This window comes from Zootoca vivipara, chromosome 14 (assembly GCF_963506605.1).
Source record: "Zootoca vivipara chromosome 14, rZooViv1.1, whole genome shotgun sequence".
Classification (NCBI taxonomy): Eukaryota; Metazoa; Chordata; class Lepidosauria; order Squamata; family Lacertidae; genus Zootoca; species Zootoca vivipara.
The window spans coordinates 10,710,180-10,726,996 of NC_083289.1; the positions used below are offsets into that span (position 1 = coordinate 10,710,180).

A 16,817-nucleotide genomic window follows, 5' to 3' on the forward strand; every position below is an offset into this window, starting at 1 on the left:
CTTGGCGCATGCGCCGACCGCACGCTTCGACATCCGGAAACCTCGACTTACGAAGACGGCTGTGGAACGGATCGTCTTCGTAAGTCGAGGTACCACTGTAGTGTATTTCCAGTGAGGAGGATGTAGCAAGGCACTTTAGGGAGGCTCAAACACTGCTTGCCATCTGTGTGCTGTGATGCTGTGAGAACAAGATGCTGGACAAGGTAGGTCACTGGCCTGATATAGCAGGCTTTTATGTTCTCACAGTGACCAGCCAGAAGTCTGTGGGAAACTCTCAAGCAGGACTGGAGAACAAGTGTCCCCCTCCCCTATTAACGTCATGTTTCTCTGTATCAAAAATGCAAAAAAGAAAAAAAGTGGCTTGTTTTGCTCTGTTAAAAAGCCTGTTTGGAAGCTTCCAAGACACACGCATTCTCTCACATGCACACCTTCAAAGGAAAAAAGGGCACCTGAGGATTTGCTGCAACGTGTTTATTATGTGCCAAGAACGACATCACAGCTTTACTCCACGCATCTGTAGGAGAGTGCAGTCTTGCCTGCATGTACAACAATGAGGTAGAGACTTCACATACTGCTTCACAAAACCCCACAAAGAGCAGCTGGAATATGCAACATCAGCTCAGCAGGAAGAAGGGAGAACTTAGGACACTGGTTCTTTGGCACACAGCTTCCAAAAGAGGGGAAATAATAAAACAAAATCAAAACTTCAACTCCCAGCACAATCTATGGGCTGTGCTGCTGGCTTGACTACATTCCTTAAGGGTACCTCTTGTTTCCTCAGGACAGAAAAGGGCTCCTACTAAAGCACAGCCCTTTAAACCAGCTTAGTTATAAAAAGAAAATTGAAGTCTTGGAACTTTGTGATTAAAAACCTTTATCAAGCCCCCTTAGTGCAACTTAAAGTGCAACGAACTATATACAGCAGCTCGAAGTTCCGTTTATCCGGTCCAGTTTCAAAATCCAAAAATCCTATCCTTCTGGGTTGCAAATACTGCTATTCACAACTGGTAAACTTCATTTTTTTTTTAACTTAACAGCTCCCAGACACAAGTTGCAATGATGTTAAAAGCTGCCAGGAAAGAAAAAAATCTCGTCTCAAACGACTTAAAAACCATTTCAAGAGTGTAAAAAGGAACTGGTAAAAATCCTGGAGCGTAAAATATGAAATATGATTTGGTTTAAGTGAAGAACAAAGTCTCCTTGTTGTTATAGTAAAAAACTCCAGCTGAACAATTTGTGTATTCCGTTCAGATGGGGGGGTTAAATGAATGGAAAGGCACTGTATGGCAACTGCAAAAAAACGGAGCCAATGAGACCTGCATTATTACCATCAGTATTGCAAGGAAGATAAAAAAGGGCCCTTGATAAATAAGAAACCGAGGCGAAGGCATCTGCATTAAACACCTTCTCAACACATGGTCCTTGGCGCTTCTCAGCAGCAACAAGGAACCAAAGTCTGGGAACTGCAGAATCATTTGAGGGGCCCTCCCCTCTGAAATAATCCCCAAACAAACCCCCGACAAAAAAAAATTCACTGTGCATTAGTGCAGAAACAAATAAAGACCAGCAAGTGCAAACGTGAAGGCAAGATTCCCCGTTAGTCCTTCCGACGGGCACCCCAAGCCTGGGTGTGGCACCGGCAAACATCTCCGGGCTCTCTTCCGGTGGCGGGTGAACAGGAGAACTTCCTCCTGCAGCGACTGCAGTGGCTCCTGGTATCTCCCAGCTCTGCTCTAGCTGGAGTCTCTGTTCTTCTGGTTGCGCATCAGTGGGCGGTGGTGATGCAACATCTCAACGGAATGTTTCCAATGCCAGCAGGAGCGACAGAAGTACTTGAAGCAGACCTATGCAAAGGGGTGGGTGGGAGGAGAGAGAGGGATCAAGAAGCATCAGCCTGGCTCCATGAGATGCTCTGACATGCAGCAGGAACATGTAAGATTATAGAATTTTGCTTACACACACACCAATCTCTGGTTGGTATGCCTACAAGGTTACCTTATTATTCTGGAATGCAATTTATCAAGAGATATCAGATAATTAGATAATTAGAGCATATTCAAAAATCTCTTCAGTTATCCCTACTAAATAATAATAATAATAATAATAATAATAATAATAATAATAATTTATTTATACCCCGCCCATCTGGCTAGGTTTCCCCAGCCACTCTGTGTGGCTTCCAACAGAAGTATTAAAATCCAATAATTTATTAAACATTAAAAGCTTCCCTAAACAGGGCTGCCTTCAGATGTCCTCTAAAAGCCTGGTAGTTGTTTTTCTCTTTGACATCTGGTGGGAGAGCGTTCCACAGGGCGGGTGCCACTACTGAGAAGGCCCTCTGCCTGGTCCTTGTAACTTGGCTTCTCGCAGCGAGGGAACTGCCAGAAGGCCCTCGGCACTGGACCTCAGTGTCCGGGCAGAATGATGGACAGATGCTATGAAGGCATTTTGCCAAAAGGAAGTTCTGACATGGTGCTACCCACTGCCAGGATCTCTATAGCACCACAACAGAATGGTTGAAACACCTGAATATCCTGGATTATAGATAGGCTACCTTTCCAAACCTATCTAGGAGAAGGATAACTCTGATCCTAAACCTGTGCTGCCTTGCGGGAGAAGAAAAGGCAAAGGAGTAAACCCTACACCAGGCATCCCCAGACTTCGGCCCTCCAGATGTTTTGGACTACAATCCCCATCATCCCTGACCATTGGGTCCTGTTAGCTAGGGATCATGGGAGTTGTAGGCCAAAACATCTGGAGAGCCGCAGTTTGGGGATGGCTGCCCTACACATATCCAGAGTGGAACCTCTAAGGTGGTTGGATTGCACCTTGAACGCTTCCTTCTGGTAACTGCTGCAGCAATGCTGGTGCCAAATGCATTGCTCTGCTTTTCTTTGGACCGTATCAGGGGGCCTTGCCCTGGGCTGCCCATATGACCTCCAGACACACCGCCCAGGCTTGCGCCCCGGGGGAGATCACTTTGGTGCTGCTTATGCAGCGGTCTGACTTCACCCCTGGAGGTGCACTCCATTGTCTCTTGAGACGGATGCAAACAACTCCCAATAGCCCCATCAAGCATGGGCCAATGGTCAGGGATGATGGGAGCTGCGCTTCAACAACACCTGGAGGGCCAGAAGTTCCCCACACCTGCTAGACACGGACGCCAAAAGCTTGCCTCCTACCATCACAAAACAAAAAGTTTGGGCTGGGAGTTAGCTAGACATCCAGCTCTTCATCCATGAAAAACCTGCCAAGAAGTTGAAAAGAGGTTGCCCTTGGGCAAGTGGAGACTGTTCTCATCTACGTTAGTCGTCCTTCGGAATATCTGAAGCTGCCTTATACAGTGTTGGATGATTCGTCTTTCTGTGAGAGGGACTCTTCCCCAGTCCTACCTGGAGATGCCAGGGATTGAACTAGAGACCTTTGGGCATGCATGCATGCAATGCAGATACGCTACCACTAAGCCACAGCCCTTTCCCACCCTAATCAAAGAGAACACAGGACACCAATGACAGCTGTTTCACCTGCGCAACAGAGCAGCTTCCACTCACTCCAAAGACGGTGAAAATGGGCAAACATTTTAAAAAGGGGCAAAGGGAATGGAGCCCTTGAGAAGTTTGTTCTGTGCACTACAGGAGAGTGGGTGGGGTAGGAAATGCTGCTCCTTCAACCAGGTCTAAGGTGGGTGGGGAAAAAAACCCAAGAGCCTTACCTGGTCTCTGCAGAAGAAGGGACCTGGTTGAGACCTGCAGACTTGACACATGGCATCTTCCAGGTATGGATCAATCTGAACCTGCCCCAGAGGTAAGGAAAGGAAATTAAAGCCAGATAACACACTGGCCCAGAGAGAGGGAGGGAGGTCAGGGGACGAGGCAGCACAGCTGGAGTTCACAGTGCAATCTTAATGGTGAGAGGAGGAAAGAAGAAATGGGGGCATGCACTTCGGGGGAAACAAGCAGGAGCAAAGGCTGAAAGAGTTCTGAGTCTCCTGCGAAAGCAGCTCCCAGGGCTTGATGTTGAGGAAGACCAGTGCTACTGTCACGATTCATCTGGCTAAAGCTTTGCTTTCATTTCCTCCACTGGAGAAGTCTGCACCTTTCCCCAGAAGAGGACCACAGGGGTAGTGGTCTCTGCACGGAACATGAAAATCAACTAGGTGCAGCCTCGCAGAATATGTATCCCCCCCCCCTACCATGAGTGAATGGCTTGTTTCTGAGGCACTAAAACCAGTTTGGAGACTGACTGGCAGACTTGCTTCAGTAACTGCGTAAGGAGAAAAAGACCGCCCTTTCCCAGCATATTTGGAACACAGAAAGCTGCCGGAGTCAGATACATGGTGGTCCATCAAGATCGCAATTGCCTACAATGACTGGCAGCAGCTCTCCAGGGTCCCTCCCAGGTGATTGAACCTCAAACCTTCTGCACGCAAGGCAGATGTTCTACCACTGCGCCACAGCCCTTGCCTCTTCTACTCCCACCATTTCTTTGCTCAAACAGGGTTTTCTGCAGACTCAAGCTACAAAGGCTGCTCCTGAAGGAGAAAAAACACTCTTTTTGGTGCCTGTTATGTGAAAAACCGGCTGTGCTTACTTGAGGCTAATGCACCCTTTTTTGAGGCCTTATTACAGTGCGGCTGCTTTGGTAAGATTTTAATCAGGGTCAAAGGGCAACGTTTTGAAGCTTAGCTTCCTTTACACGGCTATTCTCTGTGATCTTAAATTATGAAAGGGATGCTTTATATATAAGGAATTTCTTGAAATAAATGCCTTTACAAGCTTGCTAGCGTGGATATAAATATATTATGAAACATGTTTGATGTATTTATGACTGTTTCTGATGCACCTATATATTGATCTGTTTACTGTTCTCACGAGCTGCTTAAGAGCACACTTTGGAAAACCAGCATATAATAAGCTTGATGATGCTAAGATTCCTGGAATATCCAACCTCCTTTGCAATGCTGGAAGAAGATCTATGCCAGGAAGAGGCAGTACTGAGATAGGTGAACCAGTGGCCCAACTCTTCATGCCTTATATCTGCTATTTCTTTCCAGCTCCCTGCTTGCTTACTGAAATCAGTATTTATAGGGGAAGAAGTCCTACTAGCTTAATTCCTATTCACACCCCAGCTCTAGTGAGCCCTTGCCCTCTGCTGATGTCCCCCAGGATATATATTTTATCCCACCTAGAATCTCTGTTCTAGTTCTAGGGACTATATAGCAGCACCCACTTTCGGGATCCCTGCCGATAAGCACACCACAGGAGCTTGTCTTTTCCTTTTGCGCATCTCACCTTTTTTGTAAACTTGGTTGTTTTTATCTCCACAAACGCAGCACTCACTGCTTTCAGATAGCTGCGCTGGTTGTTGAAGGTGACACGGCCAGATCCTGAAACAAAACCCAGCCCATTAGTGCAGTGCACAGCTCCAAGGAAAGATCCTGGTACATATCTATCTACCAGCATAGTAATGCAAGACTTATGAGTCAGCACGAACGTGACTTGCTTGCCAAGGTCTACCACAGCAGGAAGGGAGAGGGGGTTCAGAGGTTAATGGAGGGGAGGGATGCTTGAGGAATTCAATCTTCGCAAATTCCTATACGGAACGTCCTGATCTGCAACCCACAGACTAATGTGTAGATTGGAACCTAGCCACCCAACAGATTTCACACGACAGCAGCAAGGCGACCCGTTTTTCCACTTTATTCTCACAACCAAGCGGAGATTTGAACCAGAGTCTTCCAAGTCCTAGCTCTTAAGCGCTCCATCACTCTTTTTAAAGTGATATACAGACTTCTTCAACAGTGCAGATTAATGTGGAAAAAGAAGGAAAATATGGGAAAACACACAAGAAAGTGACACCGGCCCGAAATAGTCAGATTTGTCTATTTCCAGTAGCAGCCTGCTGCCTATTCATCTTGACAAACTATACTCAAGAGACTTCTAGTGCTGAATGGACGGTTCAAAGCCTTTTTAACTTGAAGCCAAAATAACGCTGTATAGATTTATAGCAAGGGAAGCTAATCTGTGACCCTCCAGTTATTGTTAAGATTTCAACTCCCACCAGATCCAGCCAGCGTGGCCAATTGTCAGGGATGATGAGAGCCGTCAAGTCAAACATAATCTGGAATGGCAAAAGTTAGCCACCCCTGATTTATACCTTCACCATCCTGATAAGCTGAGGCAGAGATCAAAAGCTACAAAGCCGGCAAGTCTTTGGCCGGAACAGCCTACCCAGAGGGAAACAGTTCAGTTTAAAGGGCTGTTATCCAGCGTTCTCTGTCCACTCGCACTAGCGGGTAGCCGAGTTTTAATGCTGCGCAATGGAGGAATCAAATGCAGCGGCTGCGCTAGCATAAACTCATTGCCTTGCAGAATGTGCAATCTGCTGTGAAACAAACTTAACAACCTTCTCATGCACTGTCTTGCAGAACACCATCCGGAAGCCACAAAATACTGCCAGTGGAACAAGGGAACCACCAAGTGTCTTTAACTTAGCACTACGTGGGATACAACTCAAAGTGACCACGAACCTTTCCCCCAATCATGCTATCCAGCAGTAATATGCCACCCAGTGCAAGGCCATTTGATACCCTCCCCACAACCCTTGTGGCACCGGCTTAAGCCAGGCTTTGGGAAGGAGGCGTGAGACTCTGGCAGGGTCCAAAAGCCTGGTAAGCACTTGCCCAGCTTTGGGAAGGAGGTAAGAGGACTCGAGGATCTAGGACCCTGCCGGAGCCCTCATTCCTCTTTCCCAAAGCTGGACAAGCACTTACTGGGCGTTGAGAAGGCACCCTTTTCAGCTGCGCATCTGGTGTGACCACACCACTCGCATTGCCCTAAAACTGTCTCTGTATCCAGGGTCTTCAACTTAGCCATTCAACACCACTTTCATTTACAAGGTACCATCTGTACCTATTTTTGGACAAGAGAAATCATGGTAAGGTACCACCAAAAGGCCCAGAAACCAAGAGAATATGAATGGTCGTCGATTAGCCTCACTTACCAATAGGGTACTTGTGCTTGTCAGTGTCGATACCTGCATACACGACGCCAGCAAACAGGTCATTGAGGATCCCTGCTAAAGCTTCGGCATTCAGCATCCCATGAAGAGCTCCCACGAAGACCGTTTTGCCCGGGTCAAGCCTCTGGGTGGGGCTGCGCACAAAGTTGCTGTCTGCCAGGACCCATGGGATCACTTGTACCTGAAGTCACCCGAGAGAAAACTGTGTTCAAGTTGAGTCCACAAGCCACATATCCTCCCCCTTTGAAAAACAAACCTACCAACTTATTTTTAAGTGCACCTTAAATGGTCTTCCCATGTCCTTATGCCAAGTCTACTTCAACCATTGTAACCTTCCAAACCGCTGAGTCAACACACAGATGGCTGCTCTTACATTCAGACTATCTGACTTTTGTACAACTGGCCTTTGGGTCAAAGGTGTCCTGTTGGGATCTGAGCTATTAGAGACACCAACTAAGCTCATGGGAATTGTAGTCAAAACCCATGTTGCGGAAGGCATAATGCCTAGTTCTGGGCACCACAATTTAAGAAGGATGTCGACAAGCTGGAACATGAGCCGAGGATGGCAGTAGGAGCTGTTCAACATGGGAATGGTCTCCCTTGGGAGGTTGTGGACTCTCCTTCATTGGAGGTATTTAAGCAGAGGTTGGATGGCCATCGGTCATGGATACTTTAGCCGAGATTCCTGCATTGCAGGAGGTTGGACTAGATGACCATTGGGATCCCTTCAAACTCTATTATTCAGTGTTTCTATGGAAGCCAGGAGATGGCTAAAGAATAGTTCTTTTATTCCACTTCCCAATTCTGGTATACTTTGGTTCGCTACTCTATTTTAACTGAATATTGTGTCCTGTTAACAAGGAGGCTGCAGTCTCCTTTCCGTTCAGTTCCTCTATGTAAAAGCGTATTCTGCCTTACGGACTGCATTAATTACGCATTCCCTGTGAACAGCAGGGTTGGCATGACCCAGTGATAACATATGCTTGCACCATGGAAACAATACTTTGCAAGCAGTACATTTATGCAACACTTGCCCAGATTATAGTAGAGCCAAGATATGTGACTGAAGCAGCAACGCAAAATGTAGTCGTAGCCAAAATCCTACGTGCACTGTCCAAACTTGTCTCACAAGGGTCACGTCATCTAAATTGTGCATCCCACTTGAACACGTGAATTCAACTAGGGACATAGGTAACTTGTTATAGATGTGTGGTGCTAGTATCTTAGGGATGGTTTGTTTAGCAGAACACAACCTTGCCCTTAATTTGGGACATGCAAATAAAACACAGAAGGGTGACTGAGCACCCTGCTGGTGTGTTTGCAGTAGATAATAATTTTATTATTTGCAACCTGCTCATCTGACTGGGTTACCCCAGCCACTCTGGGTGGCTTCCAACAAAATATAAAACACAGTGAGACATCAAACATTAAAAAACTTCCCTATATAGGGCTGCCTGGAGATGTCTTCTAAATAAATAAAAATATTTATCTTTTGTGGTTGGTTGTCTGCACATATCCAGCCATCTCTCTGCAACCATAGGCACTAGAAACAATATTTAAAGAAGCTATTTTCAAGATGATACTATCCAATACATTCAGAACACCCCCACCACTGGCAATGTCACAGGGCAGGAAAGCAGAAGCCAACCAGCAATGGGATGCATTTTTCATGGTGTTACTGCTTGCGCAGCTATCCTTCAACAACAAAGACCTCTTACTGGAGAAGATCAATGAGGAGCCTTGCTGCCAATTCTGTCAACACAGAGTCACAAGCAACCTCTTCCAGCATCTATCACACTCCACAACGCATTACCCATCCCCCTGACCCACTGGCAACACAAACCATGTGCTTAGAGACCTTCAGAACTAGCACTTTTCCAAATGCACCACTCTCTATCCCTATCCCTCTTCCTTTCTAGCTAAAAGCTGCATGTGTTTGGAGTCAACAACCAGGCAACATATGGCACAATCAGCCTTTGTGCAAACTGGGAGCAAATCCACCCATCACTGAGGGTAGCTGCCTATGCAGAAGTCACCCTGGAGAATGAGGGGCCGCTGCCAGTGCTTCAAAGGCAATACATGGCTCCTAAATAAAGCAATGCGAGGTTATAGCCACCCACCTGGGCGCTTTGTTTGGACTGCACAGCGGCACATCCTCTCACCTCTTTGCAGCGCATCCTGCGGCTGGACATCTTGAAATAGTACTCGCTCAGGCCACTGGGACTCAGCACATCGCGGGAGCAGTTCTGAAGCAGAGCACGCACAGATTTCTCCGATTCAAACACTAGATATGCATAGCCTTGGGTGGAAGACAAGAAATTTACTTACAAAGTAGGGTACAAGCATGTTCCCTTCTTCCCTAGGGAGTATTTTTGCAGTGCAGTCTGTATTAAGAATTGCCCAGTTGTACTCAATGACCTGACTTAGTTCAACAGCGACCAGTTTGATATTTTGGGGATGCTTAAGAGCAATGCCACTCTCCCGCCTGCATGCTGGTTAATCAGGCAGGCTGCCTCTGAACATCGAGGCTCCATTTACATATATCAGTGGCTGATGAGCCCTCTTCTCAATGCTTTGGAGAGTGCAGGATCAGAGAAAGATAACCTTTTGTCTATATACCACTTTCACAAATACATAGCAGGTAATTTCCACCACTGCATAGAGATGGGGGGAAATAATGATATTAGGCTTGCAATGTACAGAATCTCATTCCTTTTCACCGCTTCCATTAATGGAAGATGGAAGAGTTGGGTCAACTGAGCAATTCTTAGGCACAGCAGAGATTGAAATCCTCTACTCCAGACCGTCGCATTTGCCAGAGACACAATTTTCTCCCCATTAAGTACTCAAATGGTGCACAAAGACTGCGGTGCCAAGTGATCCAGGGTGCTTGCAAACCATAAGAAGTGAGCTTTTTCGTTTTGCTAACACAGTGCTATTTCTAGACCCTGTTCTGAGCTAACAGTCCCTGTGGGTGGGATAGCCAGGGTGGGATGGCTAAGCCGGGGAAACCACTGGTATGTCCAACTTCCCATGGCAGGTAGTTGGGGAGAGAGAAGAGAATATACTTATCAATGTACTTTTCTCAAAAAAGAGGCCTTGCTATTCCAAGCAGGAGATTGAGATTCCCCGCCCTTGGCAAAAAGGAGTGTGCACACACTAGCACTGGACAGACTCAGCACTTAATTGTGTACTTTAAATCAACAGAGGTGTATGGGATACACCGGTGTGCCTGTGCACATGCCCAATTAATGTGCACAAGCTGAGCGGTAGCAGTCATAGCTCTGTCTAAAGGCAGCTCCCTCTGCCCTAACAGCACCCACTTCCTTCCAAGTACAGCCACCACCACCCTTCTTGGGACCTGTTAGATGATCTAGACGTCATTCCTAACTACTGGGCATCCCTATGGGTCATCCTGGCTAAACCGATGAGAGTTGCAGCCTGCAACATCTGGGAATGCACCTGAACTGCCCAATGAGGGAGGAACGGTGCCAAAATTGGAGAGAGGTGGAAGGGGGGAAAAAAACCTAGCATGGAAGTACTCCAGGTTTCTAAAGGCTGAACATTAGGGCTGATGCATCTTGAACAACAGAAGACAAGTCACTTCCCCAAATGCCTTAATGGCAAAGAAAGGTTTCCTGCTTGGCTCAGCAGTAATTCAACCCTTAATACAACGGACTGGGGAGAATGTCAACGGCAGCTGCGGCTTCCTCAGCACAAATAAACACAAAGCTCTGTTCTTTTCCCTGTGTCCTGTGTGACTGCCACCGTGTGAACACCGCTGTGTGCAGCCCCTCACCCCGAAAGAGCTGGCAGATTATATTAACGGAAAGAACCTGTGCACCAGAGTGAGGCCTGTAACCCTACGGTGCTCTACCCGTCCGGTCTCCACCATGCAGCCATGCCAGCCCAGCAGCCCTCAGTGCTCTCTATACGTAGCATGGATAAAAAGGTTCCTACCATGTCTGTATTACCTTTAGGCATATTACCTTTGGGAGGGTAGCGGGGGTGCTTGCTATCCTTACCAGGCCACTCCACTCTCAGCGAGCCAAATACACGGAAAGTGCTGATCAGACCCGCTGCACAAATGAGAGATTTAGTTTACAGGGGTAAGAGAGAAGAAGAACAGTTTGGATTTGATATCCCGCTTTATCACTACCCGAAGGAGTCTCAAAGCGGCTAACAATCTCCTTTCCCTTCCTCCCCCACAACAAGCACTCTGTGAGGTGTGTGAGGCTGAGAGACTTCAGACGTGTGACTAGCCCAAGGTCACCCAGCAGCTGCATGTGGAGGAGCGGAGACGCGAACCCGGTTCCCCAGATTACGAGTCTACCGCTCTTAACCACTACACCACACTGGCTCCTGTGCATGGAGTTATGCTTTGGGCATATATATAAATTATAAACATACAGCAATGTAATTAAATAAAACTTCCCCATGGCTCCATCGAACGTTGCATCAATAACGGTTGGCTAACAGATGCGGGTGGCGCTGTGGTCTACTCTAAACCACTGAACCTAGGGCTTGCCAAACAGAAGGACGGCGGTTTGAACCCCCACGATGGGGTGAACTCCCGTTGCTCAGTCCCAGCTTCTGCCCACCTAGCAGTTCAAAAGCACGTCAAGTGCAAGTAGATAAATAGGTACTGCTCCGGCAGGAAGGTAAACAGCATTACCGTGCACTGCTCTGGTTTTGCCAGAAGCGGCTTAGTCATGCTGGCCACATGACCTGGAAAAACTCTGCGGAAAAATGTTGGCTCCCTCGGCCAGTGAAGTGAGATGAGCGCCGCAACCCCAGAGTCATCCGCAACTGGACCTAATGGACCTTTACCTTTAACAGACACATGGGAGGGACAAGCACAGGGGAAAGTTTCCTGGCCAGCACAGAACCTCAACGGAGGAAAATTATGAACTTACCACCACTGGTAGGTGTGTTACTTTAGGGGATGGAACTTAATTTTTGCAAATTTCTTCAGTGAGGGGTCTTAAAAATATGTTTTGGGATTTAAGGAATTCAAATTTGATATTTTTGTGACCGGACAACATTTAGCTTGGCAAGTCAACGTTGGACGAAGAAGCAAATGAACTGCTTTCAGAGAACCAGAGAATTGTAAATTTTACCTTCTGAAAATGTTATCATTTGGCATTAACTGACAACTAATGATGATTATATACAACATAACCGCAAGTACTTGATTTCCATGCTATTTAACTTGCCAAGCAAAACTAAATTGTATTAATTTAACCAAAATCTCTTTTGAAATCCCAAGCTGTGTTACAACTTTTTAGCACCCCTCATTTTTGGAATGTGAGCTGGAGGTTAAAACGAGGAGAGAGGCAGATTCCCGGCCGCCCCCTTGGAATGTCCTGATTGGATGCGCCAAGGGAGTGCCACGGCCAGGAGCCAGGCAATGGGCTGGGGGAATGGCAACCATCCCCCCCCCCAACGTGTCGGCCTCGTGGGCCCACAACCTCCACTCCTCCTTACGGCGGAATGGACTTTTGAACTTCTGTACTCCATATCCAACCCAAATGCTATTCACTACTCCTGATAGGCATTTTCTGCCTTCTCATGTAATGACACTTGAATCATTCCCCTTTTTTGTGCAATTCAGAACAGCAGCTCTGATATTTTAAGTGGCATTCTGTGAAACACATAATAGCAATTATGTGGGGGACTCCACCGTTAGTGTCTTAATTATTTGCAGAGCCCACACACTCAATGTGAACCTATCTTTATCCTGACTTCCCTTGTAAAGCAGCCTGGGGAAGCCACAGATTGAGGATTTTTCTTGATATTATCTGAGACTGACTGGCCTGAGTTTGCCCAGCAAGCTTCTTGTCCAGCAGAGGCTTAAATCTGGCTGTCACCAAGCCAAGTCCAATGTTCTATTCACCACAATTCACCATCTCATGCTCAGAGCATAAACAGCACACTATGTCTCTGTTCAAGGCCACAGACCAAGGAAGACGAATACAAGAATATACTTCAATGCATGAAGCTGGCTTGTATGGCCTATTTCAACTGGCACTGGCTCTCTGGCAAAAGTCTTTCCTATGCCAAATAATGACCTGCTGTGTGCAAAGCGAAGAGGCTTAACACTGAGCTGTGGGTCTCTCCTATGATTGGTGAACTGCTTCTGGAATTCATGTGGTTCCAGAAACATGTGGTGCTTTTTGGTGTGTGTGTGTTTCTGTGCTTTGTTCTGCTTTGCAGCAATTTTCATGCTGATGTTTATAAATGTTGCATCATTTTTGGTATTTTTGGGTATGCTGCTGGGCGGCGGGGGGTGGGTAGCTTTGCAAAAAATAAAAAAGTAGCTTCTAAATTAAATAATTGTATAATTGTATAGCTGGAAGGGACACTGAGGTCACCTAGTCCAATACTCTGCTGTGCAGCAATCTTTTGCCCAACATGGGGCTCTCTTGCACCACTGAGCTATCTCCAGGTTTTCAGATAAGCAACACAATACTTTACACTGAAAGCCCACTAACTTTAAGAATAGCTAGGCTGAGCAAACAATTGATAACAGAGGCAGCTGTACTAGCTAGCATTATCAATAGACCAGCTCCAAGAGCAGTCGAGCTGCATAGGCCACATCCCTTGAGGCTGTAGACTTGGTATGGAGAGCCTGATGTTGCCGCACTAAAAATCCCTTCATCCCTGGCCTCTGTGCTCATGCTGGCTGGGGCCAAAAGGAGTTGAGTTTCCAACACTACCTGGAGGGTCAAGGCTTCCCCACCCATGCCCTGGCGCCCTCGAATAAGAGGCAGATCAAGTCAGGATGAGTTGTTCTGAGGACAGACTGTGGAAACCCCTTAATCTTGCTCTGAAACATTAACAACCACCTTCAGACCAGGAATGGGAAACCTGTCTCTCTCAAGACATTGCTAACCACAGCTTCCATCATCGCTGACCAGTGGCTATGACGGCCACTGTGGATGGGAGTTTTAGTTCAGCAACATGAACTAAATGCATGTGCTTGTCGTCTGAGACTCTTCTGTGTGTCCCCCATTCCAGAGAGGTTCGGAGGGTGGCAACAAAACAATGGGCCTTTTCTGTGGTGGCTCCCCGATTGTGGAATGCTCTCCTCAGAAAGGCTTGCCTGGTGCTATCAGTGCATGTCTTTAAGATACCAGGCAAAAACATTCTTCTTTACCCAGGCCTATGGCTATTAAATAACCTATGGTCTGTGAAAGTGTGGGGAAGTGGGAATTGGAAAACTGAAGATATACCCGCGGTGGACGATTGGCAGATGAAGCTGACAGAATTCATGGAACTGTCCGAGCTGACTGGGAAACTCCAGGACCAGGGGGAAGAATCGGTGAAAGAAGATTGGAAGAAATTGAAAGTTTATTTAGAAAAGAATTGTAAGATTAGCAGCAGTGAGCTAAAGACTTGGAAGTAAAAGGAGGTTGTAGAAGAGTGTCAGTTAAGTTCATTATGTATTAAGATTTAGTTAAGTGTTATTATTGTATTGAATTTTAAGATTTAATTAGAATAGAATTGTATTTTGAGATAAGTATAAGAGATTTATAGTACTGATAAGTTATTAAGAGTATTAATAGGTTTAGATAATTATTTAAAAGGTTGGAATCAAGATTTGGAAAGTACTAAGGACCCAGGTGGCGCTGTAGGTTAAACCACAGAGTCTAGGGCTTGCTGATCAGAAGGTCGGCGGTTCAAATCCCTGCAATGGGGTGAGCTCCCGTTGCTCGGTCCCAGCTCCTGCCAACCTAACAGTTTGAAAGCACATCAAAGTGCAAGTAGATAAATAGGGACCGCTCTGGCGGGAAGGTAAACAGCGTTTCCGTGCGCTGCTCTGGTTCGCCAGAAGCAGCTTTGTCATGCTGGCCACATGACCTGGAAGCTGTCTGCGGACAAACGCTGGCTCCCTCGGCCTATAGAGCGAGATGAGCGCCGCAACCCCAGAGTCGGACACGACTGGACCTGATGGTCAGGGGCCCCTTTACCTAAGGAAGTAATACAAAGAAACGCAGTTGGGAGGGAATGGAGGAAGTCGATAAAGATACGTGATATAAGATTGATTTGACATTCTTTTTTACTGTAATGTTGGTATTTTGTTATGTTGTGTATGTTCTGTGTTTTCTTTTTTCTGTTGTGGTCATATATATATATATATATATATATATATATATATATATATATATGAAAGTGTGGGGAAGTGGACTGTTATTGTAATTATTATTTTATTATAATTATTTTACTATTAGGCTATCTGTCGTTATGTTTTTCAATATGTTTTTATCATTGATGTTCTGCAACCTTTTTTTTAATGTTGTACACCACCCTGAAATCTTCTGATAGAGGGCAGTATATAAACTGAATTAACAACATCATCATCTGGAGAGCAGCAGGTTAACCAAGCCCTGCTTTAGACAAACCGGAGGGACAGTCTCTACAGTGTTTTAGTCTTTAGCTAAACATCCCCTGTAAATGAGGAACAAAGGTCACAAAGAGACAGTTATAATCGCACCTTAATGAAGTGGGGTGGGGGAAAGAGCTAGAGGAGGCCAGTTCCTTCACTCCACAACCTGCCTTAGCAGTTACTTGCCTTCTGTGATATCCCAGGGGACTCCTCCTAAGAACACCTTGCAGGAGTAGATTGGATTCTTGTAGTTTCGGGGTGGGAGCTGCCCGCTCCATGTGCAGGTTGCCTCGTTCACAGCTGAAGACAAGAACCAAAAGAGAGAAGCTTTGTCTAAGAGCCAAAGAGCATTCATCTTGCACCCAACTCTCCCCCGTGCCAATCTCCCCATGCAAGGCCAGGCTCCGGCTCACCCGCTGCCTGCTTGTGAAGCCTGGCTTCCCTTTCGATACTGAACGGGTCGTCCAGGGAGTCTGGGAGGACCCAGGAAGGCCAGGAAGACGCTCCAGACCATTGCTTGGGTATGCTGGCTGGGGTGGAAGTAACTGAAGCAAGAGTAGCTTGATCTTGATCCAGGTGGGATCCTGCTCCACTTAAGGAATCCCTGGGAATGCCACCAAGAGGCAGGAATGACATAGGCGGGGAGATCCGGAGATTCGACTGCAAGAGAAACATGTTAAGAAACACAGTTTGAAGGAACCAAGTACATATAATTTCAATGCAGCGGTTAATCTAAAGCGTCCTAAGATCCCTCATCTCTCTCAGATTCTATGATCCCACCTCAACCAAAGGGTAGGAAAGCTACAATTACGAATTCAGGTTACTTAACAAAAGCAAGGGGGTTTGAACCATTTCAAACTATGAAAGGATATTTTGCAGACTTTACTATGTACCAAAGGTGATAGAACCTCATGGACGCCTCATATATTTTCTCAGCTTAATATAATGAAAGTGTAAGTAATGTCTCGAATGGTAGGTGGGGGAGTCTGTTTCAGTCTTCAAGGTAAAGAATTAAATTACCAGAAGATTATCCACAATGAAAGTACTAAATGACCCTAATGGATCATCCAAATGTGCAATTTAAGGCAATCTAATGGGTTGAATGCTAGAAAATTTCTGCTTTTGTCTACAGCATGCTTCTATTCCTCGTGTCTCTATGCAAACCACAGTAAAAGGAAGCCGTGTTTAGGGAAGCTTTTAATGTTTAATAGATTATTGTATTTTAATACTTCTGTTGGAAGCTGCCCAGAGTGGCTGGGGAAACCCAGCCAGATGGGCAGGGTATAAATAATAATAATTATTATTATTAAAAGATGCTTAAGAACCCAGAAGCAAGGTTGCAACATTTTCTTCCAAGCTTTTTCTCCCCATCCTGACTCAAACTGCTATGCATCTATTCTTTATTTCA

At 46.1% G+C, this 16,817-nt stretch overlaps 1 protein-coding gene across 2 annotated transcripts in view; it reads right to left on the minus strand.

Moving 5' to 3' along the window:
• Positions 1–465: 465 nt before the first annotated feature.
• CPEB1 (cytoplasmic polyadenylation element binding protein 1) overlaps positions 466–16,817 on the minus strand; it is a 50,978-nt gene continuing 34,626 nt past the window's right edge. For both annotated transcript variants that reach the window (XM_035132118.2, XM_060282631.1), the window contains 8 exons: positions 15,823–16,069; positions 15,596–15,709; positions 11,010–11,099; positions 9,183–9,319; positions 7,003–7,201; positions 5,292–5,386; positions 3,713–3,793; positions 466–1,844 (listed from right to left, as the gene is read on the minus strand). In XM_035132118.2, coding sequence (XP_034988009.2) covers positions 1,734–1,844; positions 3,713–3,793; positions 5,292–5,386; positions 7,003–7,201; positions 9,183–9,319; positions 11,010–11,099; positions 15,596–15,709; positions 15,823–16,069 — 1,074 coding nt within the window. In that variant the 3' untranslated portion in view covers positions 466–1,733. The remainder of the gene's footprint in view (positions 1,845–3,712; positions 3,794–5,291; positions 5,387–7,002; positions 7,202–9,182; positions 9,320–11,009; positions 11,100–15,595; positions 15,710–15,822; positions 16,070–16,817) is intronic.